Source organism: Salvelinus namaycush, chromosome 29 (assembly GCF_016432855.1).
Source record: "Salvelinus namaycush isolate Seneca chromosome 29, SaNama_1.0, whole genome shotgun sequence".
Classification (NCBI taxonomy): Eukaryota; Metazoa; Chordata; class Actinopteri; order Salmoniformes; family Salmonidae; genus Salvelinus; species Salvelinus namaycush.
The window spans coordinates 19,559,320-19,586,227 of NC_052335.1; the positions used below are offsets into that span (position 1 = coordinate 19,559,320).

Here is a 26,908-nt window from a genome sequence, read left to right on the forward strand (position 1 = left end):
TCTGAATGGGAGTGGAGAGGGATGCAGGAGGATTCGTAAACTTCACAGGACCCGTGGAATATTTTGAATTTGCCCCTATCTGCGAACTGTGGTTGTATTCGTAGTGATTCAATCACAGCCCGGTGAATGAAAGACTGAGAGATTGAAGCTTGACGCACCGTATCACTTTGGTGTAAATTTGACGCTTGGTCGTTGGAAGATGCTGTGCTGGGCTCCAGACTGTTGATGCGCTTGTCGTTTAGGTGACACAGACACTTAACTTTACGGACTGTGTATCATTTATCTGCTATGTAATTGGGAGCAAGTGGATGTACATGGGATCCATACAATTACGATCAGGTGGATGTATTCAACTGTCACGCATGATTTACGCGAATTTATAGAGATTGAGAAAATAACCCTGAATTAAATCTCAGCAGTAATTCGTGCACGGTATGCAAGTGTGCCTTGTTGATCGGACGGAGCTGGGTAGACAATCACGGACTGTCATCAGACGAAGAACATGCCAATGCATTGTAGGTTCCACAATCGCAACGATTGGAATTGACATAGCCAGTCTGTAAGAGCGCCGGGGAAGTATGGAGAGACAGGTCTAGATTCACTCATTCGGATTCACCCGTTGAGAGCGAACTTTGGAAACTAAAGTGTTCTCCATGGAAACTTTTATGCAGGATTTCGACACACTCAAAGATGACAGCCTGAGCAAACCGTTGAGTTCGCACCACTATAGAATTGCATGAATACAGAAAATATAGGTAGGCCTATATAAGTAAGTCTTATGGGGGTGGGGGGTCCCTTATGGAAATAAGACTACACTAAGAATAATAACAATACAAAAATACGTTTTAGCGGGGCTTCCCATATGGGAAAATGACCTCTATCGCAAGTGATGACATGTTCTTCAAGAAGTGCGAGGCAGAGGCCCTTGAGAATGAAAGAACAGTGTTTTTGCATGAGTTCGCTGGAATATGTTGACGTAAACGTAGGCAACCACATTATAGGTAAGGAAAAAGGTTACTTTGCATCGGATGGCTTCCAATGCATCTCCAATTTCGTTGACTCTTATCCTCACACAAATGCATTATTTTTGTTAATTAAGTGTCCCAAAGCTATTCGGATAATTTAGGATGCTGTATTTACGTCGTGTTTATCAACTGTTCATCCTGGTGAGAGGGAATCAATCAACGCTGGAAGTTTCAAAAACAGAAAGTAGTCTACCACAGGTGTTCAGTACAAAAAGGTAGGACACATGTTTCCCAGATACATGACTTAATTCAATAAACGTTTGGTTTTTCTTCAATGGGATTGGTGATTGAATGGAATTGGTGACTAGTGATCTATATTAATTTATTATTACTTTTGCGGATGGGTGGGAAATTGTCTGAAAGAGATTACTTTGGTGTTGAGCAATTGATTCTAATCAGAAAGATGAATATTGATTGTTTTCAAAACATGCAGCAAACACTGTCAGTGATACCAATGCATCTCTTGTCTCTGCATGTATATTGTCCAGCTGTAGTGTGATTATCAGGCACTCTGTTCTATCCTGTGCACACAGTGACTCAGACCAGCAGCATGCTTACCTGTGGATAAGAGTGATCCCCGTGGGTTGAGTGTGGACCCCCACGTTCTCCCTGCTCCTTCTCCTGCCTTGGTTCCCATCACCTTCAGCCCTACTGTCCACATGCAGGCCAAGAAGAGGTACCTGCTCGTGTCTCTAGGGGCCTGTCTTCTTCTGGTTGCCTACTTGTGGGGACTGCAGATTGGGGAGTTCCATCACCAAGACCACCACCAGCAACTCTACAGAGTCGCCCAGAGCCCCGGCCTGCCCAGACAGCGTTGGCCTGAGTGGACCCACCCGCTCAACACCTACCTGGAGGACGGAGAGCAGGAGGAGGACAGCCCTCTCCTCCACCATCAGCACACCTCTCCCCGGGAGAGACGGGAGGTCCGTAACAACATCTACAAGAGCAGGAGGTGCCGCATGGACACATGCTTCGACTTCAGCCGCTGCCAGAGGGGGTTCAAGGTGTACGTCTACCCCCTGCTGAAGGGGGAGACGGTGTCTGAGAGCTACCAGAAGATCCTGACAGCTGTCGAGGATTCCCGGTTCCATACCACAGACGTCAACGAGGCCTGTCTGTTTGTGCTGGGCATTGACACTCTGGACCGGGACCAGCTGTCAAGCCAGTACATTCACAATGTCAAGGCTAGAATACAGAGCCTCCCTACATGGAATGACGGAAGGAATCACCTCATATTCAACCTTTACTCTGGCACCTGGCCAGCTTACACAGAGAAACTGGGCTTTGATATTGGCCAGGCCATTTTAGCCAAAGCCAGCATTGATATGGATAACTTTAGGCCACACTTTGATGTGTCCATTCCTTTGTTTTCAAAAGACCATTCTCAAAAAGGAGGGGACAAGGGTTATTTGACACTCAACAATGTCCCTCCATCAAGGAAATATTTACTGGTTTTCAAAGGGAAGAGATATCTGACGGGTATTGGTTCAGAAACCAGGAATGCTTTGTATCACATTCACAATGGGGAAGATATCATTCTTTTGACCACCTGCAAGCATGGGAAGGACTGGGAAAAGCATAAGGACGCAAGATGCGACAGGGACAATGAAGAATACTCAAAGTAAGTTCCCCTCTTATGTCCTTTTGCTGGTTCAGGGTCTGTCGGGGCTAATTACTAAAAGTGAGTGACATATTTCACAACGGTATGTTTTTCACTCTACAGCACAGGATGTACAGACAGTCTGACACAACATATCAATGGGTTAATCCCTATTTCAGTAAGACACTCTTAGCACTGTGACTATCATCATACTGCAGATGTTCATCCATGTTAGTTGGATTATCCTGACAACATTTGCATCTAGTTGTACTTTCATATTTGCTACAGTATCGATCTACCAATATTTTGGAGCAACGGGGAAAAAGCAGCTTCGGTGGTACAGGTTAGGTTGGCTGTGATCTTTGCCTGATTTTTATAGATGCTTTAGAATACCCATGAGAGTACTGCTAGTCTGCTATATAGTCCAACATGTTCTTTAGTCCTGCAGCCTGAATAAAAGCACAGTGACTAAACACTTGAGAGATCTGAGTGTAAAAAATCTCTCTCCACAGGGCAGCTCCGTAACAGCTGACAATTAAATGATTTTTTCAGCAGTTGAGCAAAAAGTTATAGACTTTCATTGGATTGCAAATTTACTGGCCTTGCTTGAATCAAAGCATAAAGAAGTTGTTACTCTTTTTAAAGCACATGCCTCAGTAAAGTTACTGAAGCATTTGCACCCAAACAAAATGTACATAATCCAGTAATCCCATACGGAACCATGTGACAGTTTAAATTTGCCTCATTTAACCTGGAACCACATGGGAAGCATTGACTTCCATTGTATCGGACTCTCCTGATTTGTTTTGTATGGCTGGGTTTTCCCCCACTTCCCATTGTTGCAGGATGGGCATGTTTGTGCAGTGAAGACCATGTCATCACTGGTAATGCTCAGTCTTACGTACGTTTTCAACTTGCATTCCAGCCCTTACAGTTATTTCAGTGCCTGGCTTGCCCTCATTGGTTATTAGTATGAATGAATGTCCCACCGATGTTTTTAGAATGGTCAGATAGTTGGAGTGTGGAACACATCCTGTGAGGGCTTTTAGGGGTTTTTGTTACAGTTCTCGGTCTGTGGCAAATCACATCACAAATTTTGTTTGATCAGACCAATAACATCAACATCTTAAAAATGTCTTGAAGCTCACAGAGAGAAAAATTTAACAGCACTGTTTGAAGAAAAACCGATGTGGCTTATAGTAGAATTCCAAAAGATTTGATTACCAAAGATATCAAATGACTCTCTCTGACAGTGACAAGAAAGTAAACAATATTTTGTACATTCATTCCGATGCAGTGTGGGCAAACAAGGTCCACACCTGAAGATACTCTGTGTGAATAAAATGGAAGGGGATTTCAAAGCCTCAGTCAGAACAGTCAATAATTGGCCTTCAATTTAATTAAACCGGGGCTGAGGGATAGAGGAAGATCACACCCCATGCTGGACAGCATGGATTGAAGTCAGATGATTTAACTGTACCACGATAACGTCCCCCAGAACCCAGCACAACAGAACCATGTGTCTCACAGTCACATAACTGACGATGACACGATGTCCCTATTTAACATGGTAGACTGTTATTTCATTACCAAAATGGTGTAGAAGCAGTTATCAAAGCCTTTGTCTCAGAAGACAGTCAGATTTCTTTGTCTGGTCCTTGTTCTTTTCCACCGGAGGAGAGTGAGATCCTGCTGATGAGATGTATTGATGTAAATTACAGTTTCTCACTGTTGGGTGCTTTCTGCAGATCTATCACCAGCCATGAAAGGAACAATCATTTTATAGTGCTTTAATTGCAGACTACATTTAACCTGTTGTTTCCCAGCCTCGCTGGCAGACAAAGGACACATGATATTTAATTACTGAAGCACTATAGACTAGTTCTTGCTTTTATGGTAACTACATGTTACATGAAAAACCTGTTGATTGTCTGATATTACGTTTGCCATTTTATTCATTTTCACACACTCTTATTCAGAGAGACTTACAGTTAGTGCATTCATCTTAGTGAGCATTTTTTCACCGCGATCAGCGTTTACCCATTTTTTTTTTTTTTACATCACTGGTTATGGCCAGTCATGTCTTGCTTCTTTATAAATGCATTGGATCATTAGTCCTTTAAGCCTAACTACAAAGCTGCAAAGACTTATGGGTTTCGAAGATATCTGGGTGACTTGCTAGACTTTCTGACAATAAGGTCTAGACTGGGGTACACATATGATCTGAGACATGTTGTATAGGTGCTTCCTCAACCCTGCACATCCACGTACAAATTAGACAAATGGATCAAACACATCGAAGGTAGTTAGAAGATTAAGTGATTGACAATCACCTTCTACCTCAGCTGATAATGTCAGCTGGGAAAAAAGGCTGGGAATTGATTAATACTTGCTCGACAAAAACCAATGAGAGTATGAAAAGACCTGGATTGTTCTGTGCTGTAGAATTGGTAAATGCTTTTGAATTTTCTTTCAAGTGGATGTGTTACCATCTTGACTAACTGGAATTGAAAGGGTTCATTTGTGAGGTTGTATCTTTGACGTTGATAATGTGGAGCAGCAGTTGTGCACTGGTGCAGTTAATTCCAGCCAGACAACACAGGTACGGTTTTGGACATGCTTTTGTTTGTATCTTGCATATGTCTAGAAACCCTGCCAACATTCAAACAATGCAGCGACATCTGCTGACACAGAGACATAGATTTGGTGGGTGAACAATGTCATATGTTTTCTCTAGAAGATTTTCATTTTCTTCTGCCATATTAAGTGTTGTTGCCATGTTGCACTTGCAATCCTAGTTGCCTGACTCGTATCTGATACCTCGCCTGGACTCCAAATAAGTAATAGAGGAATGGGACTTGACTCAATCACAAGTTCCTGTTTTTTCTCCCTCTTTCCCATCTGGACTTGTGCATCATAGAAACCTAGCGCCGGGCATCAAATGAAATGTGCCAAAGGTGTGGGTCACTCATGATTGATACCATCCATCTTCACGGGGGTGGGGTGGGGGGGGTGGGGGGGTCGGTTGGAGCAAAAAAGCTATAAAGCACTGGCTAGTGGCAATATCAGTTGTGATATGAATAAATGTTTTCCTGAGATATCTTGACACGCTTGAAAGAAAAGAGCTCTGGTATTGGACTTATTTTTCTTGTATGGCTGTGGATTGGATAATTACTTTTATTTTTGACTTGATGATATAAATCATTTATGTTGTGATTGGCAAATGACATTGGCAAGTTTCTACAATTAGAAATGGCAACACTAACACTTAATACCATATGTGTGTAATTTAATGCAAACTAATAACATGTTAGGTCATTCCAATTCCTACTTATGACAGTCTGAAGCACTATCCACTTGACACTTGTCAAGCCATGACGTTGATAAAATGCACTAACAATAGTGTAATTTCAGAGCCATTTTCTAGATGTTTACAAAAGCAAACAAGCTATGTACTTTGATCCTAAACTACTCAAGGCACACAAATTGTATGCTTTCATAATTTAGATCTAAAGTAGATCTAAATTAAGAGGCCAAGCATCATACTCACTGTAGTTAAGCTAATTTGATTAAATTTGCGTACCTCTGAGAGCTGTTGACCTGCATGTGTGTGTGTGCATGAGCTTGCTCGGTGTTTGTGTGTATGAGTCACAGATTCACCCCGGCCATTATAGCTTCTCTCAAAGGCTCAGCCTCTCAGCATCTTACCCTGGAAGAGGTGAGATCTATATAGAATCACCACCCTCACTAAAACAACCCTTTGTGTCAAGGGCGGTTCTAAGTTATACTTATGCATCCCTTCATGCGTATTGTGATTTGTAAGTTGAATGGGGGGGTAGAAATGGGGGAAGGTATCATGGGGGGATATGATGTGGCAAATATTACTATGATTGGGGATTTATCTATAAATGGGGGGCAAACACAGGAGAAGTTTCTAAGCTAAATAATAGCCCTGGAAAGAGGCAACAATCAGGTACCATAGTTACAATCTGATGCCACGTTCAAAACAACTGGGAACTCGGAAATCTCTGACTTCAGTCTGTTCAAGACAACTGGGAACTCTGGGGGGGACTAGCTCTGACTGGCAAAAATCATTTTGAACGGTCATCCAACTCGGAATTTTAACTCAAGAACTCAGGCATCTTTCTAGAGCTCCGACCTGAAGATCACTGACGTCATGATTTGACCTCGTAGTCTTGAGAGCACCATAGTCAGTAGCGTGAACCATCCTTCACCTTGTTTTGTTATAACATCTTTAGTCTGATAGACGCTTACGTGACAACCAGAATGCATTGTATGATGTCAACAAACATGGCGCCACACATAGCTGGCAAATAGCTTAGGATTAGCTCATCATAATCAGTACGACCTTCAAAAAAGTATTTTACACACATCATGTGTCCATTACAATCTATGCAAGAATCGGAATGCATGATTTGTCAACAGAACTTTAAAACTTGAATAAAACATAGCTCAACTTGAATAAAATTGAGCTTGGGTGCATCCTGTATCCATTCATCACCCTTGAGATGTTTCTAAAACTTGATTGGAGCAAAATTCAATTGATTGGACATGATTTGGAAAGGCACGTACCTGTCTATATAAGGTCCCACAGTTGACAGTGCATGTCAGAGCAAAAACCAAGCCATGAGGTCAAAGGAATTGTCCAAGACAGGATTGTGTCGAGGCATAGATCTGGGGAAGAGTACCAAAAAACATCTGCAGCATTGAAGGTCCCCAAGAGCACAGTGGCCTCCATCATTCTTAAATGGAAGAAGTTTGGAAGCACCAAGACTCTTCCTAGAGCTACCAGCCCGGCCAAACTGAGCAATCGGGGGAGAAGGGCCTTGGTCAGGGAGGTGACCAAAAACCCGATGGTCACTCTGACAGAGCTCCAGAAGTCCTCTGTGGAGATGGGAGAACCTTCCAGAAGGACAACCATCTCTGCAGCACTCCACCAATCAGGCCTTTATGGTGGAGTGGCCAGACAGAAGCCACTCCTCAGTAAAAGGCACATAACAACACGCTTGGAGTTTTCCAAAAGACACCTAAAGGACTCTCAGACCATGAGAAACAAAATTCTCTGGCCTGATGAGAACAAGATTGAACTCTTTGGCCTGAATGCCAAGCGTCACATCTGGAGGAAACCTGGCACCATTCCTAAGGTGAAGCATTTTGGTGGCAGCATCATGCTGTGGGAATGTTTTTCAGTGGCAGGAACTGGGAGACTAGTCAGGATTGAGGGAAAGATGGATGGAGCAAAGTACAGAGATCCTTGATGAAAACCTGCTCCAGAGCGCTCAGGACCTCATACTGGGGCGAAGGTTCACTTTCCATCAGGACAACGACCCTAAGTACACAGCCAAGACACGCAGGAGTGGCTTCAGGACAAGTTTTTGAATGTCCTTGAGTGGCCCAGCCAGAGCCCGGACTTTAACCTGATCGAACATCTCTGGAGAGACCTAAAAATAGCTATGCAGCTACGCTCCCCATCCAACCTGACAGAGCTTGAGAGGATCTGCAGAGAAGAATGGGAGAAACTCCCCAAATACAGGTGTGCCAAGCTTGTACTGTCATACCCAAGAAGACTCGAAGCTGTAATCACTGCCAAAGGTGCTTCAACAAAGTACTGAGTAAAGGGTCTGAATACTTATGTAAATGTGAGAGTTCAGTTTGTTATTTTTAATACATTTGCAAAAAAAAATACCTCTTTTTGCTTTGTCATTATGGGTTATTTTGTTTAGATTGATGAGGGGGGAAAAACAATTTAATCCATTTTAGAATAAGACTATAATGTAACAAAATGTGGAAAAAGCCAAGGGGTCTGAATACTTTCCGAATGCTACAGTAGAAACAACAACACGATATGCAGAAAATAAGGCACTTACTTTGATAGGAACGCAAACATGTTCAGAGTTATTATTTGTAAGGAAAACAACAATGAAGGCAATGCGGGTGCCAGCCAGAAAATGTGCCAGGGGGGAAAAGTTTATGCAAGGCCTGTCCTGACTAGAGTTGCGCAAATGTCTGCATACTTGATCTGGGGAAACACTGGCGAAGTGCTTGGGCTCTCGTCGAAGAGAGAAGTTTGTCTGGCTCAGTAAAGCCTCAAACGTATATTGTCCGCAAAAGTGAATTGGGCTAATTCTTATCTGAATTAATGAGGCAGAATTCAAACTGTTAGAATAACATTTGAAATTCTTTAGTTCAAACAGGGTTAACTAGGGTTAACTTTCCTGTTGCGTAACAATTACACTTTGGAACAATGCGTGCATTCTGACACCACACGCATAAAAAAACTCATGCTGTCTGTTAGAGATATTTGGAACTCATGGTGAAAAAGTTAATAGTTAAAAGATATCTAGCTGGCAAACATTTAGTTGTGAATTCCATACTGTAACTAGATCACCTGGCGTGTGCTGCACAACAGTGAGTGATTCACAAGTCTCTAGTTTCTCATCGTTGTGTGTTTGTAAACAAACACAATGTGACACGTGACTGGGTACTACCATAGGCTTCATAGGAATGTGACCGGTAAAATTAAGAATGCATTGTTCTTTATCTCCTAAAGTATTGCACAAGTTGACTGCAGATATTTACTTAATAAGTAGCCACAAATATTCACATTTATTAAAAAACTTCAAAGAAATAGTTTCAATAGTATTGACGGTATAAAATCCATCCCGTGACCAAGCCTAGATCACAATTGAGTAATGTGATTCGGGTGTTGACGGTAGTATCAACTTCACTTGTATTCTAATGGCAGTAAGGGTGATTTTATATTATTATTATACAACGGATGGGTCTAATCCTGAATGCTGATTGGTTAAATCCGCATTCCAGCTGGTGTCTATTCCACAAGTTACCATTGGCTAAATCTGACGTTTTAAATGCCTATTTACTTTGTTCCATCTGACTACGCAATCCACTGTCTCATCAGCCCAGCCAGGCACTTTATACATTTAATAATCTCCACTATTAAAAGCTACTAGACATTATCTCACATTTCTTTTAGACTAACATTCCGTTTTCAACAGCAGAGATTTGTATTAACCTTGCTGTCTGTCTCGCCAACGTTTGCAACATTGTTGCAATATTCAAATTCGATCTCCAGCTGTCCCATAGTAATGAATCTGTCGGGAGTCGGGGCGAGAGACAGGCAGGCAGCTTTTCTCAGCCAGTCGAAATTATGAATCAGCTGCCATCATTTTTATGGATATATACAAAGAAATGTCAATTGACAAAAGGTAAAATGAAACGAAGTGCCGCTAGTTTGCAGTCTTTCCAGCTTCAGTTTGAAGTGATTGTGTTAGCTGTGTTTTTAGCTAGCTCCTCGGAACAACATTGTCCTGACGAGTGAGCAAATTGTCTATGCCAGGCGAAATCGCGCCTCATTAGCTCATTGTTATGGATGTATCCAAATAAATGTCACTACAAAACAACAGCTTAAACAAATGCAAATGTGGCTACTTTGCTCTTATTCTGGCTGCACTTTTTGATGTGACTGTAAGTTAGCCATAGTTGGAACGTTGCCAGCCAGTTTGGCGATGGAACATTTAGAACGAACGTCTGGGTCGCGTCCATAAATACAGAACAAAAAGAAGACACGAATGGGTCTCTAGCAACTGAACCGATAGAACGAACGACCAGCCGGCTTGGGTACTAACCCTAGATTTGTATCGGGACTATATCTTGTGGAAGAATGAAATGGTATGAAAATATGTCAATCATTATTCGAATTTGTTGGTAACCCGTTGTATAAAAGTGATCATGCCTTCGAAGTCGGTGTTTGGAGGATATGTTGGCACGGTTTGCCAGCCCTCAACTTCGACTCTGGCCTAACAACACCCGTCCCATTTATTTATTATTGTCAATACTGCTAATGGTGAAGATTGCAGGTGAATATTGGTAGAATCTTGGGAAGATGCTTATACCTGTTAGATTATTGTTTTTGTGGGTATTTCTTTTCACATATGTATTATTCTTGTAACTTTTTAATTACCTTTATGATGTATTATTGTTAGCACTATTAATATTACTAGATATTAGCATCATTAGCATTATGTTCCAAGTTTTTGCTGCTATATAGGTATGTTTTTATTTAGGTCATATTGGCTACAGTACTCCTTAAGTTATTTAATCTGTCTCTCTTCATTTTTCATTTCTATGTTTGTTTGTTTTTTCTTTTTTTCTTATTTTATCTCTGATATTTGGCTAATTCTCAATTAGGATGCACCTCTCGTGGACCGATAGGATATTTGGCTGGGCACTTGAGGGGTGGCAGCATTGAATCAGGTTTTCATGGTACGGTCCGCATTGCTTTCTGGGCTATGCCAATTGGCGGTTGAAGATGAGCTTAGGACGCTAAAGGTGCTTCATTGGTGAGGAGGTGGTCCTTCTGGCAGTGGTGTAAAGTACTTAAGTAAAAATACTTTAAAGTACTACTTAAATCGTTTCTTGGGGGGGTGTATCTGTACTTTTGCTTTACTATTTATATTTTTGACGACTTTTACTACACTACATTCCTAAAGAAAATAATGTAATTTTTAGTCCATACTTTTCCCCTGACACCCAAAAGTACTCATTACATTTTGAATGCTTAGCAGGACAGAAATGGTCCAATTCACACACTTATCAAGAAAACATCGCTGGTGATCCCTACTGCCTCTGATCTGGCGGAATCTCTAAACACATGCTTTGTTTGTAAATGATGTGTTAGCGTGCGCCCCTTGGCTATCTGTACATTTGAAAAACAAGAGCATCTGTCCGTCTGGTTTGCTTAATATAAGGAATTTGGAATTATTTACTTTTACTTTTGATACTTTAGTATATTTAAAACCAAATACTTTTAGACTTTTACTTAAGTAGTATTTTACTGGATGACATTCACTTTTACTTGAGTCATTTTCTATTAAGGTATCTATACATTTACTCAAGTATGACATTTGGGCTTTTTTTTATCTCCTGGTGTATAGCCAGTTATAATTGGAATGGTTTAGCAGATCATAAAAATGACGCTTAATCTTTACCTGGCTAAAAGAGAAAGAATATCAAATTTACTGTTTACAGGAAGCTCACTCTATAACTACAGATGAAGTTGTATGGAAAAAAGACTTGGAGGTAGAAATGTATTTCTGTCATGGGCAAATCCATTCTAAAGGGGTAATGATATTAATTAACAACAGTTTTGATCCGAATGTGCAAACTGTCTAAACTGAACCGCAAGGAAGGTGGATCCTTTTAAATATGCCATTGGAATATAAACAGTTTTGGCTCATATGGTCCAAATAATGTTGATCCACACATCTTTAAAAATATTTATAACAATTTATCGAGCTCACAAGCAACATACGATCCTATAAGTATGGTGGGAGATTATAACAGAGTTTTAAGTACTTCAATGGACCGTAAAGAAATCACACTACAAACTATCAAACTATTGCTCTTAAGGAGATCACAACTATCATGGACACTTTAGAACTAGTGGATATATGGATGTTTAAATACCCTTACTTAGTGAGATGTACATGGAGGAGGCTTAATCAAGCTAGTTGCCTTGACTACTTTCTTGTGTCCTCCTCGTTGGCACCAAAAGTTAAATTATTGATAGGAGACAGAATGGTGGATGGTGGACACAGGTGGACACAGGAGGACTCCAATCAATTTGTAGAAACATCTCAAGGATGATCAATGGAAACAGGATGTACCTGAGCTTAATTTCGAGTCTCATAGCAAGGGGTCTGAATACTTATGCAAATAAGCTATTTAATTTTTTTATTTTTATTAATTAGCAGAAATGTGTAAACCTGTTTTCACTTTGTCATTATGGGGTATTGTGTGTAGATTGATGAGGAAAGAAATGTATTTAATCCATTTTAGAATAAGGCTGTAATATGGAAGAAGTCAAGGGGTCTGACTTTTGAAGATGGCGCCGAAGAACATGGCTGATGTTTTACATTCTTCCAATCAATTGTGCTATTCAGTTAGTTTTTTTGCGTTTTGTGAAACTTATTTTTTAACTTATTGTGTACATAATGTTGCTGCTACCATCTCTTATGACCGAGAAGAACCTCTGGACATCAGAACTGCGATTACTCATCGCGGAATGGAAGAAACTTTTTCCTTTAACGAGTCTGACGAGAAGGATATCCTGGTTTCACTGGAACAGGCCCAGATCCACGCTTTTTGCGTGAAGAAAATACGCAGGAAAAGGGGCCGCAGATCAGGCAGCCTTCTGAGAATCCATAGGCGAGCAAGTAAACTCCCACTGCCATCCATTCTTCTTGCTAACGTGCAATCATTGGAAAATAAAATTGATGACCTACGATTAAGATTATCCTACCAACAGGACATCAAAAACTGTAACATCTTATGTTTCACCGAGACGTGGCTGAACGACGGTGCAGACAATATAGAGCTAGAGGAATTTTCCTTGCACCGGCAGAACAGAAACACTACCTCTGGCAAGACGAGGGGTAGGGGTGTGTATTGATTTGTCAATAACAGCTGGTGCACTATGTCTAATATTAAACAAGTATCGAGGTATTGCTCGCCTGAGGTATAGTACAGCTAACAGTACAGCTAACTTATGATAACCTGTAGACCACACTATCTACCAAGAGAGTTCTTGTCTATATTATTCGTAGCCGTCTATTTACCACCACAGAACAAAGCTGGCACTAATGCCGCTCTCAACCAACCATATAAGGCCATAAGCAAAGAAGAAAATGCTCACACAGAAGTGGCGCTCCTAGTGGCCGGGGACTTTAATACAGGCAAACTTAAATCAGTTTTACCAAATCTTTACCAGCATGTCACATGTGCAACCAGAGGAAAAAAGATCCTAGACCACCTTTACTCCACACACAGAGATGCATTAAAAGCTCTACCCCACCCTATATTTGGCAAATCTGACCATAATTCTATCCTCCTGATTCCTGCTTACAAGCAAAAACTGAAGCATGATGTATCAGTGACTCGCTCAATACGGAAGTGGTCAGATGACGCAGATGCTACACTACAGGACTGTTTTGCTAGCACAGACTGGAATATGTTCCGGGATTCATCCAATGGCATTGAGGAGTACACCACCTCAGTCATTGGCTTTATCAATAAGTGTATCGACGACGTTGTCCCCACAGTGACCGTAAGTACATATCCCAACCAGAAGCCATGGATTACAGGCAATATCTGCATCGCGCTAAAGGCTAGAGCTGCTGCTTTCAAGGAGCGGGAGACTAATCCGGACGCTTATAAGAAATCCCGCTATGCCCTCAGCTAGCATTAAACTTATCTTATAAAAAAACAATCAATCAATCAATCATAATCACTAGTTATAACTACACATGGTTGATGATATTACTAGTTTATCTAGCGTGTCCTGCGTTACATATAATCGATGCAGTGCGCATTCGCGAAAAAGGACTGTCGTTGCTCCATCGTGTACCTAACCATAAACATCAATGCCTTTCTTAAAATCAATACACAGAAGTATATATTTTTTAACCTGTATATTTAGCTAAAAGAAATCCAGGTTATCAGGCAATATTAACCAGGTGAAATTGTGTCACTTCTCTTGCGTTCATTGCACGCAGAGTCAGGGTATATGCAACAGTTTGGGCCGCCTGGCTCATTGCGAACTAATTTGCCAGAATTTTACGTAATTATGACATAACATTGAAGGTTGTGCAATGTAACAGGAATATTTAGACTGATGGATGCCACCCGTTAGATAAAATACGGAACGGTTCCGTATTTCACTGAAAGAATAAATGTTTTGTTTTCGAGATGATAGTTTCCGGATTCGACCATATTAATGACCTAAGGCTCATATTTCTGTGTGTTATTATGTTATAATTAAGTCTATGATTTGATAGAGCAGTCTGACTGAGCGATGGTGGGCACCAGCAGGCTCGTAAGCATTCATTCAAACAGCACTTTCGTGCGTTTTGCCAGCAGCTCTGCTGTTTATGAATTCAAGCCTATCAACTCCAGAGATTAGGCTGGTGTAACCGATGTGAAATGGCTAGATAGTTAGCGGGATACGCGCTAATAGCGTTTCAAACGTCACTCGCTCTGAGACTTGGAGTAGTTGTTCCCCTTGCTCTGCATGGGTAACGCTGCTTCGAGGGTGGCTGTTGTCGATGTGTTCTTGGTTCGAGCCCAGGTAGGAGCGAGGAGAGGGACGGAAGCTATACTGTTACACTGGCAATACTAAAGTGCCTATAAGAACATCCAATAGTCAAAGGTATATGAAATACAAATGGTATAGAGAGAAATAGTCCTATAATTCCTATAATAACTACAACCTAAAACTTCTTACCTGGGAATTTTGAAGACTCATGTTAAAAGGAACCACCAGCTTTCATATGTTCTCATGTTCTGAGCAAGGAACTTAAACGTTAGCTTTCTTACATGGCACATATTGCATTTTTACTTTCTTCTCCAACACTTTGTTTTTGCATTATTTAAACCAAATTGAACATGTTTCATTATTTATTTGAGGCTAAATTGATTTTATTGATGTATTATATTAAGTAAAAATTAGTGTTCATTCAGTATTGTTGTAATTGTCATTATTACAAATACATTAAAAAAATCGGCATCGGCTTTTATTGGTCCTCCAATAATCGGTATCGGCGTTGAAAAATCATAATCGGTCGACCTCTAGTTGTTATTCTGGCACCACCCGGCCAGGTCTCTGACCTCCTCCCTATAGGCTGGCTAGTCGTTGTCGGTGATCAGGCCTACCACTGTTGTGCCGCCTGCAAACTTAATGAAGGTGTTGGAGTCGTGCCTGGCCATGCAGTCGTAGGTGAACAGGGAGTACAGGAGGGGACTGAGCACGCACCCCTGGGGGGCTCCAGTGTTGAGGATCAGCGTGGCAGATGTGTTGCTACCTACCCTCACCACCTGGGGGCGGCCTGTCAGGAAGTCCAGGATCCAGTTGCAGAGGGAGGTGTTTAGTCCCAGGATCCTTTTCTTAGGGATGAGCTTTGAGGGCACTATGGTGTTGAACGCTGAGCTGTAGTCAATGAATAGCATCCTCACATAAGTGTTCCTTTTGTCCAGGTAGGAAAGGGCAGTGTGGAGTGCAATAGAGATTGCATCATCTGTGGATCTGTTTGGGCGGTATGCAAATTGGAGTGGGTCTAGGGTTTCTGGGATAATGGAGTTGATGTGAGCCATTACCAGCCTTTCAAAGCACTTAATGGCTACGGACGTGAGTGCTACAGGTCTGTAGTCATTTAGGCAGGTTGCCTTTGTGTTCTTGGGCACAGGGACTATGGTGGTCTGCTTGAAACATGTTGGTATTACAGACTCAATCAGGGACATGTTAAAAATGTAACCATCTCAGCTCTGCAGATTTTGCTGCAAAGAGACAGAATCATTAGACCACTTATTTTGGTATTGCCCCCTATGTAGCTTTTTTCTGGTCCAAGGTTCAGGAGTGGCAAAAAAATCACAACATTTACCTAAAACTAAACCTACAAATGGCACTGCTGGGAGATTGGGAAAGCCATAGTCAGTCAACAATATAATACTCTTATTACAAATATGAATCTTTAATTTACAATCTGGACACTATTCGATTCAGAATTCTTGTGAAACAGAGCAGTTGAAAAATATATGCTTTTATGGAGAGAGGTGGTATAGGCTGAGAGTAGCTGAGGGGTGCGTTTTTAAAAGCCCATAATTTATAATAGTTTTATAATAGATTGAAAACATACCGGATGTGTTTAAGAACAATCTATCCAGATGTGGTCGACACTGAGTATACTAAACGTTAGGAACACCTTCCTAATATTGAGTTGCCCTCAGAACAGCCGCAATTCATTGGGACATGGACTGACTACAATATGACCACAGGGATGCTGGTCCATGTTGAATCCAATGCTTCCCACAGTTGTGTCAAGTTGGCTTTATATCCTTTGGGTGGTGAACCATTCTTGATACACACTGGACACTGTTGAGTGTGAAAAATCCAGCAGCATTGCAATTCTTGACACAAACCAGTGTGCCTGGCACCTACTACCATACCTCGTTCAAAGGCACTTAAATATGTTGTATTGTCCATTCACCCTCTGAATGGCAAACATACACATTCCATGTCTCAATTGTCTCAAGGCTTAAACATTTGTCTATACTGATTTGGAATTGATTTAACAAGTGACATCAACAAGGGATCATAGCTTTCACCTGGATTCACCTGGTCAGTCTATCATGGAAACAGCAGGTGTCCTTTAATGTTTTGTATACTCAGTGTATAGCAAATACCTATATTTTTGCTATGTAACGACTATGTAAAAAAATGTGCCTTGTGTGTAGAATGTACAGTACCAGTCAAAAGTTTGGACACTCCTACTCGTTCAAGTTTTTTTTTCATTTTACTATTTTCTACATTGTAGAATAATAGTGAAGACATCAGAACTATGAAATAACACATATGGAATCATGTAGTAAGCAAAAAAGTGTTAAACAAATTAAAATATATTTGAGATTCTTCAAAGTTATTATTATTATTTATTAAACCTTTATTTAACCAGGAAGGGCTCATTAAGATTTAAAATCTATTTTTCAAGAGTGTCCTGGCCAAGATAGGCAGCACCAAGTCATTACACAAATTACAGACAAACAACATGAAAAACTAGTAATCTAGTAAAAACCATAGAATTCACAAGAGTATAACAAAATCAAAAACAGCAAATTAAAAACATTGACAGGTCAGGGAATCAGTCTCAAGATCATTCATCAGTGATTTAAAAATACCAATCGGGACAAGTTCTTCCAGTTTAAAAGTATTTTGTAAGGCGTTCCAAGACGATGGCGCAGAGTACATAAAAGCCCTTTTACCAAATTCAGTTCGGGCATTTGGAACAGTTTGCAGGATGAAGTCCAGCGAACGAAGAGTACCCACCTCATTTCTGAACAATATAAATGCCCAAATAAAAAGGTAGTAAACCCAAAATGGCTTTGTAAATAAAAGTATACCAGTGACTGAGCCTACAAGTGACTAGAGAAGGCCAGCCAACCCTGGTATACAGAGTGCAGTGGTGCTTAAGGGTTTTGCAAAGTAGCCACCCTTTGCCTTGATGACAGCTTTGCACACTCTTGGCATTCTCTCAACCAGCTTCACCTGGAGTGCTTTTCCAACAGTCTTGAAGGAGTTCCCACATATGCTGAGCATGGCTGCTTTTCCTTCACTCAGCGGTCCAACTCATCCCAAACCATCTCAATTGGGTTGAGGTCAGGTGATTGTGGAGGCCAGGTCATTTGATGCAGCACCCCATCACTCTCCTTCTTGGTCAAATAGCCCTTACACAGCCCGGAGGTGTGTTGTGTCATTGCCCTGTTGAAAAACAAATGATAGTCCCACTAAGCCCAAACCAGATGGGATGGCGTATCGCTGCAGAATGCTGTGGTAGCCATGCTGGTTAAGTGTGCCTTGAATGTTAAATAAATCACATACAGTGTCACCAGCAAAACACCCCCATACCTTCACGCCACCTCCTCCATGCTTCACGGTGGAAACCACACATGTGGAGATCATCCATTCACCTACTCTGTGTCTCACAAAGACACGGCGGTTGGAACCAAAAATCTCCAATGTGGACTCTTCAGACGAAAGGACAGATTTCCACCGGTCTAATGTCCATTGCTCTGGTTTCTTGGCCCAAGCAAGTCTCTTCTTCTTATTGGTGTCCTTCAGTAGTGGTTTATTTGCAGCAATTCGACCATGAAGGCCTGATTCACTCAGTCTCCTCTGAACAGTTGATATTGAGATGTCTGTTACTTGAACTCTGTGAAGCATTTATTTGAGCTACAATTTCTGAGGCTGGTAACAATAATGATCTTATCCTCTGCAGCAGAGGTAACTCTGGGTCTTTCTTTCCTGTGGTGGTCCTCATGAGAGCCAGTTTCATCATAGCGCTTGATGGTTTTTGCGACTACACTTAAAGAAACATTAAAAGTTCTTGAAACTTTCCTTATTGACTGACCTTCATGTCTTAAAGTAATGATGGAATGTATTTTGCCTTTGCTTATTTTAGCTGTTCTTGCCGTAATATGGACTTGGTCTTTCACCAAAGAGGGCTATCTTCTGTATACCACCCTTACCTTGTCACAACACAACTGATTGGCTCAAGTGCATTAAGAAGGAAATAAATTCTACAAATTAACTTTTAAGCAGGCATACCTGTTAATTGAAATGCATTCCAGGTGACTACCTCATTAAGCTGGTTGAGAGAATGCCAAGAGTGTGCAAAGCTGTCAAGGCAAAGGGTGGCTTTGAATATATATTTTGATTTGTTTAGCACTTTTTTGCTTACTACATGATTCCATATGTGTTATTTCATAGTTTTGATGTCTTCACTATTATTTTACAATGTAGAAAATAGTACGAATAAAGAAAAACCCTTGAATGAGTAGGTGTGTCCAAACTTTCGATTGGTTCTATACATGTAATATAAAACATATATATGTAATAACAAGTTATTTTTGTCCTCTGAAAAGGTGAATATGTGTGACCTTCCTGGAAGTGTTGTACTTGGCAAACCTGCAGTGGTGGAATTCCCTTGTTCTCAGGGTTCCTTGCTTGGCCAGGTACAGTATAGTAAACCAATATATGAGGTGTGTCAGGAGGCCAGCAGTCAGTCACTCCTGAGAGGCCCTCAGGTGCTGACAAGGTGAATCTCTCTCTTTAACTAGCGATGGTTTGAGCACTGAGTAAACATGCCAGCCTCTCCATCTATTACCAAGGCTGCTGGGTCAATCATCTTTACAGCTGCTTTATGAAGAGGGACTTCACAAGGCATAAACTTAGGCTTTATTCCTCCTGTCAATTCTAATTTATTGAACCTATCTAACATTTCATGCAAGAGAACCCAAACAGCCTTTCCCTTCTTTCCCTCTGAAGATGAATGCACTGGATTGAGATGTTTGCAGCACATTTTAATAAATTTTTACTGCTAAATATGTATGACTTATTTTTTTTTTATACATGGTTAAAAATATACAGCAATCGAATTATTGATGATAAACATGCAGTTAACTGCCAAAATAATGCAAACACTTGAGTAAATGAGGGATACAAAGTATATCAAATCAAATTGTATTTGTCACATGCGCTGAATACAACAGGTAGACCTTACAAGCCCTTAACCAACAATGCAGTTTTAAGAAAATACCCCCCAAAAAAGTAAGAGATGAAAGTAACAAATAATTAAAGAGAAGCAGTAAAATTACAATAGCGAGGCTATATGCAGGCTATATACAGAGTCAATGTGTGGGGGCACAGGTGTCGAATTAATTGAGGTAATATGTACATGTACACTACCGGTCAAAAGTTTTAGAACACCTACTCAGTCAAGGGTTTTTCTTAATTTTTATTATTTTATACATTGTAGAATAATAGTGAAAACATCAAAACCATGAAATAACACATATGGAATCATGCAGTAACCAAAAAGTGATAAACACATCAAAATATATTTTATATTTGAGATTCTTCAAATAGCCACCCTTTGCCTTGATGACAGCTTTGCACACTTACTACATGATTCCATATGTGTTATTTCATATATTTGATGTCTTCACTATTATTCTACAATGTAGAAAATAGTAAAAATAAAGAAAACCTTTGAATGACTAGGTGTTCTTTGAATGACTAGGTAGTTAGAGTTATTAAAGCGATTATGCATAGATAAATAGCAGCAGTGTAGAAGAGGGGGGGGGGGAAATGCAAATAAACTGGGTAGCCATTTGATTAGATGTTCAGGAGTCTTATGGCTTGGGGGTAGAAGCTGTTTAGAAGCCTCTTGGATCTAGACTTGGCGCTCCGGTACCGCTTTCCGTGTGGTAGCATAAAGAACAGTCTATGACTAGGGTGGCTGGAGTTTCTGACTATTTTTAGGGCCTTCCTATGACACCGCCTGATATAGAGGTCCTGGACGGCAGGAAGCTTGGCCACGATGATGTACTGGGCCGTACGCACTACCCTCTGTAGTGCCTTGCGGTTGGAGGCTGAGCAGTTGCCATACCAGGCAGTGATGCAGCCCGTCAGGATGCTCTCGATGGTGCAGCTGTAAAACCTTTTGAGGATCTGAGGACCCATGCCAAATGTTTTCAGTCTCCTGAGGGGGAATAGGTTTTGTCGTGCCCTCTTCACGACTGTCTTGGTGTGCTTGGACCATGATGGTTTGTTGGTGATGTGGACACCAAGAACTTGAAACTCTCAACCTGCTCCACTACAGCCCCGTTGATGAGAATGGGGGCGTGCTCGGTCCTCCTTTTCCTGTAGTCCACAATCATCTCCTTTGTCTAGATCATGTTGAGGGAGAGGTTGTTGTTCTTTTACCACACGGTCAGATCTCTGACCTCCTCCCTATAGGCTGTCTCATCGTTGTCGGTGATCAGATCTAACACTGTTCTGTCATCAGCAAACTTAATGATGGTGTTGGAGTTGTGCCTGGCCGTGCAGTCATGAGTGAACAGGGAGTACATGAGGGGACTGAGCACGCACCCCTGAGGGCCCCCCGTGTTGAGGGTCAGCGTGGCAGATGTGTTGTTACCTACCCTTACAGCCTGGGGCGGCCCGTCAGGAAGTCCTTAGCTTAGTGATGAGCTTTGAGGGCACTATGGTGTTGAACACTGAGCTGTAGTCATTGAATAGCATTCTCACATAGGTGTTCCTTTTGTCCAGGTGGGAAAGGGCAGTTTTGACTGCAATAGAGATTGCATCATCTTTGGATCTGTTGGGGCGGTATGCAAATTGGAGCCGGTCTAGGGTTTCTGGGATAATGGTGTTTATGTGAGCCATTACCATCCTTTCAAAGCACTTCATGGCTATAGACGTGAGTGCTACGGTATGGGTCGGTTGTCATTTAGGCAGGTTACCATAGTGTTCTTGGTCACAGGAACTATGGTGGTCTGTTTGAATCATTTTGGTATTACAGACTCAGACAGGGAGAGGTTGAAAATGTCAGTGAAGACACTTGCCAGTTGGTCAGCGTATGCTCGGAGTACACTTCCTGGTAATCCGTCTGGCCCTGCGGCCTTGTGAATGTTGACCTCTTTAAAGGTCTTACTCACATCGGCTGCGGAGAGCGTGATCACACAGTCGTCCGGAACAGCTGATGCTCTCATGCATGTTTCAGTGTTACTTGCGAGCGTAGAAGTTATTTAGCTCGTCTGGTAGGCTCGTGTCACTGGGCAGCTCTCGGCTGTGCTTCCCTTTTGTTTACTGTAATAGTTTGCAAGCCCTGCCACATCCGACGAGATTCGATCTTAGTCTTGTATTGGCGCTTTGCCTGTTCGATGGTTCGTTGGAGGGCATAGCGGGATTTCTTATAAGCTTCCATGTTAGAGTCCCGTTCCTTGAAAGCGGCAGCTCTACCCTTTAGCTCCGTGCGAATGTTGCCTGTAATCCATGGCTTCTGGTTGGGGTATGTACGTACAGTCACTGTGGGAACAATGTCATCGATGCACTTATTGATGAAGCCAGTGACTGATGTGGTGCACTCCTCAATGCCATCGGAAGAATCCCAGAACGTATTCTAGTCTGTGCTAACAAAACAGTTCTGTTGTTTAGCATCTGCTTTATCTGACCACTTTTTTATAGACCGAGTCACTGGTACTTCCTGCTTCAGTTTTTGCTTGTAAGCAGGAATCAGGAGGATAGAATTATGGTCAGATTTGCCAAATGGAGGGCTAGGGAGAGCTTTGTATGCGTCTCTGTGTGTAGAGTAAAGGTGATCTAGAGTTTTTTTTCCCTCTGGTTGCACATTTAACATGCTGATAGAAATTAGGTAAAACTGATTTAAGTTTCCCTGCGTTAACGTCCCCAGCCACTAGGAGCGCCGCCTCTGGATAAGCATTTTCCTGCTTGCTTATGGCGGTATACAGCTCATTGAGTGCCGTCTTAGTGCCAGCGTCGGTCTGTGGTCGTATGTAGGCAGCTACGAAAAATACAGATAAACTCTCTAGTTAGATAATGTGGTCTACAGCTTATCATTACATACTCTACCTCAGGTGAGCAAAACCTTTAGACTTCCTTAGATATCGTGCACCAGCTGATGTTTACAAGTATACATAGGTCACCACCTATGGTAGGATATACGTGCTTTCCGTTCGTCCCATTTATTTTCCAGAGATTGAACGTTGGCTATCAGTACGGATGGCAAAGGCAGATTAGCCACTCGTTGCTGATCCTCACAAGGCACCCCGATCTCTTTCTGTGAAATCTCTGTTTCTTTCTGCTGCAAATGACGGGGATGCTTGCCTGTTCGGGTGTTTGGAGTATATCCTTCCTGTCCGAATCATTATAGAAAAATACTTTGCCTCCCCCAAAAAGCAGGTGCTTCCACACAGGTGTGGTTCCTGAGTTAAGCAAGAAATTACCATCCCATTATGTTTAGGGTCATGAAGGGTTGCACATTTTGGGGAATATTCAGAGGTGGAAACTTTCCGTGGGAATTAACGGGAATATATGGGGATTAACGGAAATATATGCAAATTAATATGAATACTATTTAAATGTAGATGTTTTTTTGCATTGGATATACAGTATTTACCATATCATATGGAGACAGAAACATAAACCTTTTACCTTATCATAAGTAGACATAATTGCAAATGATTAAATCCTTCCAACAGAAATAAAAAAAACTTTAATTTAATGAGTTGACTCTTCACATGGGATGATTTCACTGAACAACAAAAGAAAGGTAATATTGAATGATCCCCAATGATCCATTGCATCTCTCAAAAACGTTTTCAACATACATCTGTAAAATGATAGTCTAGAAACTATAGCTTTGGTTGTCTTCCTCTCAGGCTTCCATGTCTTCTCCCTGGACCTCCTCAATGTCCACCTCTTGAACATCAGACTCTGAGGCCTCATCTTCACTGTCACTTTCCAACATTGTTCAGGATAGCTCGTTGTCAGGCTCAAAAACCCTACAATTTGCCTGAATGGCCACCAATTTTCCAACCCTTTTATTGGTCAGCCTGCTGCATGCTTTGGTGTGTGTGTTCCCAAACAAGGACCAGTTGCGTTCTGAGGCGGCTGATGTTGGTGGGATTTGGAGGATGATGGAGGCAACAAGGGAAAGAGCCTCAGATCCACAAAGTCCCTTCCACCAGGTGGATGATGAGATATGTTGGCACAACTGCCATATTGCATCTCCATCCCAAAGCCCTTGCTTGGAAGTGTACTTTGCCAGACTGCCAAGAACCTTGCCCTCATCCAGGCCAAGGTGGCGAGACACAGTAGTGATGACACCATAGGCCTTGTTGATCTCTGCACCAGACAGGATGCTCTTGCCAGCATACTTGGGGTCCAACATGTACGCTGCGGAGTGTATGGGCTTCAGGCAGAAGTCTTCACTCTTTTTTATGTATTTCAGAACTGCAGTTTCCTCTGCTTGTAGCGACAGTGAAGTGGGCAGGGCAGTACGGATTTCTTCTCTTACATTTGCGAGCAGAGTCTGACCATCAGACAGGATGGCATTGTCTCCCTCAATCCGTGCAATGGCTACTGCTACAGGTTTAAGGAGTTTCAGGCTGCTTACCACTCTCTTCCAAAATACATCACCCAGGAGGATCCTCTTGATGGGGCTGTCCGTATCGGCAGACTGTGATATGGCCATTTCTTGGAAAGACTCCTTCCCCTCCAGGAGACTGTCAAACATGATGACAACACCACCCCAATGGGTGTTGCTGGGCAGCTTCAATGTGGTACTCTTATTTTTCTCACTTTGCTTGGTGAGGTAGATTGCTGCTATAACTTGATGACCCTTCATATACCTAACCATTTCCTTGGCTCTCTTGTTGACTGTATCCATTGTTTTCAGTGCCATGATGTCCCTGAGGAGCAAATTCAATGCATGAGCAGCACAGCCAATGGGTGTGATGTGAGGGTAGGACTCCTCCACTTTAGACCAAGCAGCCTTCATGTTCGCAGCATTGTCTGTCACCAGTGCAAATACCTTCTGTGGTCCAAGGTCATTGATGACTGCCTTCAGCTCATCTGCAATGTAGAGACCGGTGTGTCTGTTGTCCCTTGTGTCTGTGCTCTTGTAGAATACTGGTTGAGGGGTGGAGATGATGTAGTTAATTATGTTAATTTAAAATGAAACATGTATGGAAACAGGTGAATTAACACTCCTCAGTTAGCAGGCTCAAGCAAGCTAAAACCCACATGGTAGCAAAAACTAACTAGCAGAAATTTTTAAGAAGTTATTATTATTTTAGCTACCATTGTTTTTGCCCCCATAGGATGACAATGCCCCCATCCACAGGGCACAAGTGGTTACTGAGTGGTTTGGTGAACATGAAAATGATGTAAACCATATGCCATGGTTGTGTCAGTCACCAGATCTGAACCCAATTGAACACTTATGGGAGATTCTGTAGCGGTGCCTGAGACAGCGTTTTCCAACACCATCAACAAAACACCAAATGTTGGAATTTCTTGTGAAAGCATGGTGTCGCATCCGTCCAATAGAGTTTCAGATGCTTGTAGAATCTATGCCTAGGTGCATTGAAGCTGTTCTGGCTCGTGGTGGCCCAACGCTCTATTAAGACACTTTATATTGGCTTTTCCTTTATTTTGGCAGTTACATGTAGTATATCCGTGAAAGAAAGACGCTGAATAAACAAAAGAATAAACAGTTGTCATAAAAAAACTGCAGTTTACAATTTTGGTATGATCTGAAAACCCTGTGGCAATGTAAGTTTTGCTTAATTAAAAAGTGTTGGTCATAAAGTGGGGCCATAAAACATCAAGCTGCTGTTCTGGCAGGGATTCACAAACCTCCATTGTTCCGCTGATGCGGTTGTGTTACAGAGCACTGGCTTTATGGTTTCAATAGAAGGGGATGAGCAATACTAAGACCATAACTTTGTCTGAACGGATTTATTGCACATTGACCCTAATTATGATTTCATATTCTCAACTACCCTCGGGGTACTATTATCCATTTTGCAGAGTCATGTTTTTCAATCCATTTTGAATGGAATGCCTAATCCCTATTGAGAGCAGGATTATCTCATATCCAGTGGTATAAACCATTTCAGGAAATGTTCCCTGAATATCCCAGTTGGTCAGATTATGAGCAGACCACTTACTTCCTTAAATCTCCAAGGCTATATCATAGGATATAAGCACTAATATTGCCTGTAACTGCCTATAATCATACACTTTATATGATAATTTAGTATTTTCCTTAGATCAGGCTGTTTCTGATAGAATAGTATGTAATACATCTTTATTGTCCATTGGTTAGAACGAAAATGTCTCTTTAGTCTTTCCCATCACCTCCAGATGCATAGATTGCCCAGGGTCAGTGCAGCACCCCTGGATGGATACGCCGTTGGGTGATGGTCTCTCATAAAGTATACACAGGACAGCCTTGCACAGCAGAGAGCAGGTTTGTGTAAACACTCTTTGAGTGTCATCAGTGTAGATTACCACTCATCCATTTTCACCAGCGGCAAATAGTGCTTATCACATATTGACACATTCAACAGCAGAGCAGAGAACTCTATCCCCAGATCCCAGGGCTATTTGTTCTTGCTGCCTTCCAATGAACTGCTACTCACATTCACAACTCCATATTCCTATTCACATTTATTAATAGCTCAGGCAATCCAATACTCACCCCCAATGGAGACGCATGTGTCATAAAAGCCAATTTATGCTTGATCTGAAATGTAGTCGGAGACCAAATTGAGCTTTGTACCGCATCACCGTGCACCTCCCAAATTTTGTGCCTCCCAAATCTCTATATAGCTCCGCACTGACATGATTGGTTGACGATAGGTGAGGGCGGGAGGTCCTGTATAAACACAAACTCACTTCCTTGACAACTTCCTTCACAACCGTTCTGTGCTGCTCTGTGAAGCTCAAGAAGTATGAATGCCCTGACTCCTACAGAGGCTGTATATGCTGCATGGCCAATGCAGACGTCAGATTGACCATGCAGCGCCTTTAATGCCTCAATTACACTTACAGCGTCATTGTGCAAAATGGTACGCAGCATCATTTGTATATGTGTGCAACTAAAGTTCAACATTCACCTTCTGCTACCATTTCTGTCAAGCCGTCTACGCATACAGTTTGATGCATACGTTTGATAAATCCAATGAATGCACTGCAACTGCTTCTGCAACTCAATACTACAAGGCAAACGCAGCTTTCCATTGGAAATGAAGGTACTTCTGGTGTACCAAAATGCAATGATGCTGTCGTGTGATCGAGGTTTAAGAGACCACATGAGAAGCA

At 41.7% G+C, this 26,908-nt stretch overlaps 1 protein-coding gene across 1 annotated transcript in view; it reads left to right on the plus strand.

Moving 5' to 3' along the window:
• The first annotated feature begins 1,684 nt into the window (after positions 1–1,684).
• LOC120024563 (exostosin-1-like) overlaps positions 1,685–26,908 on the plus strand; it is a 347,488-nt gene continuing 322,264 nt past the window's right edge. The window contains exon 1 of the mRNA XM_038968847.1: positions 1,685–2,646. Coding sequence (XP_038824775.1) covers positions 1,685–2,646 — 962 coding nt within the window. The remainder of the gene's footprint in view (positions 2,647–26,908) is intronic.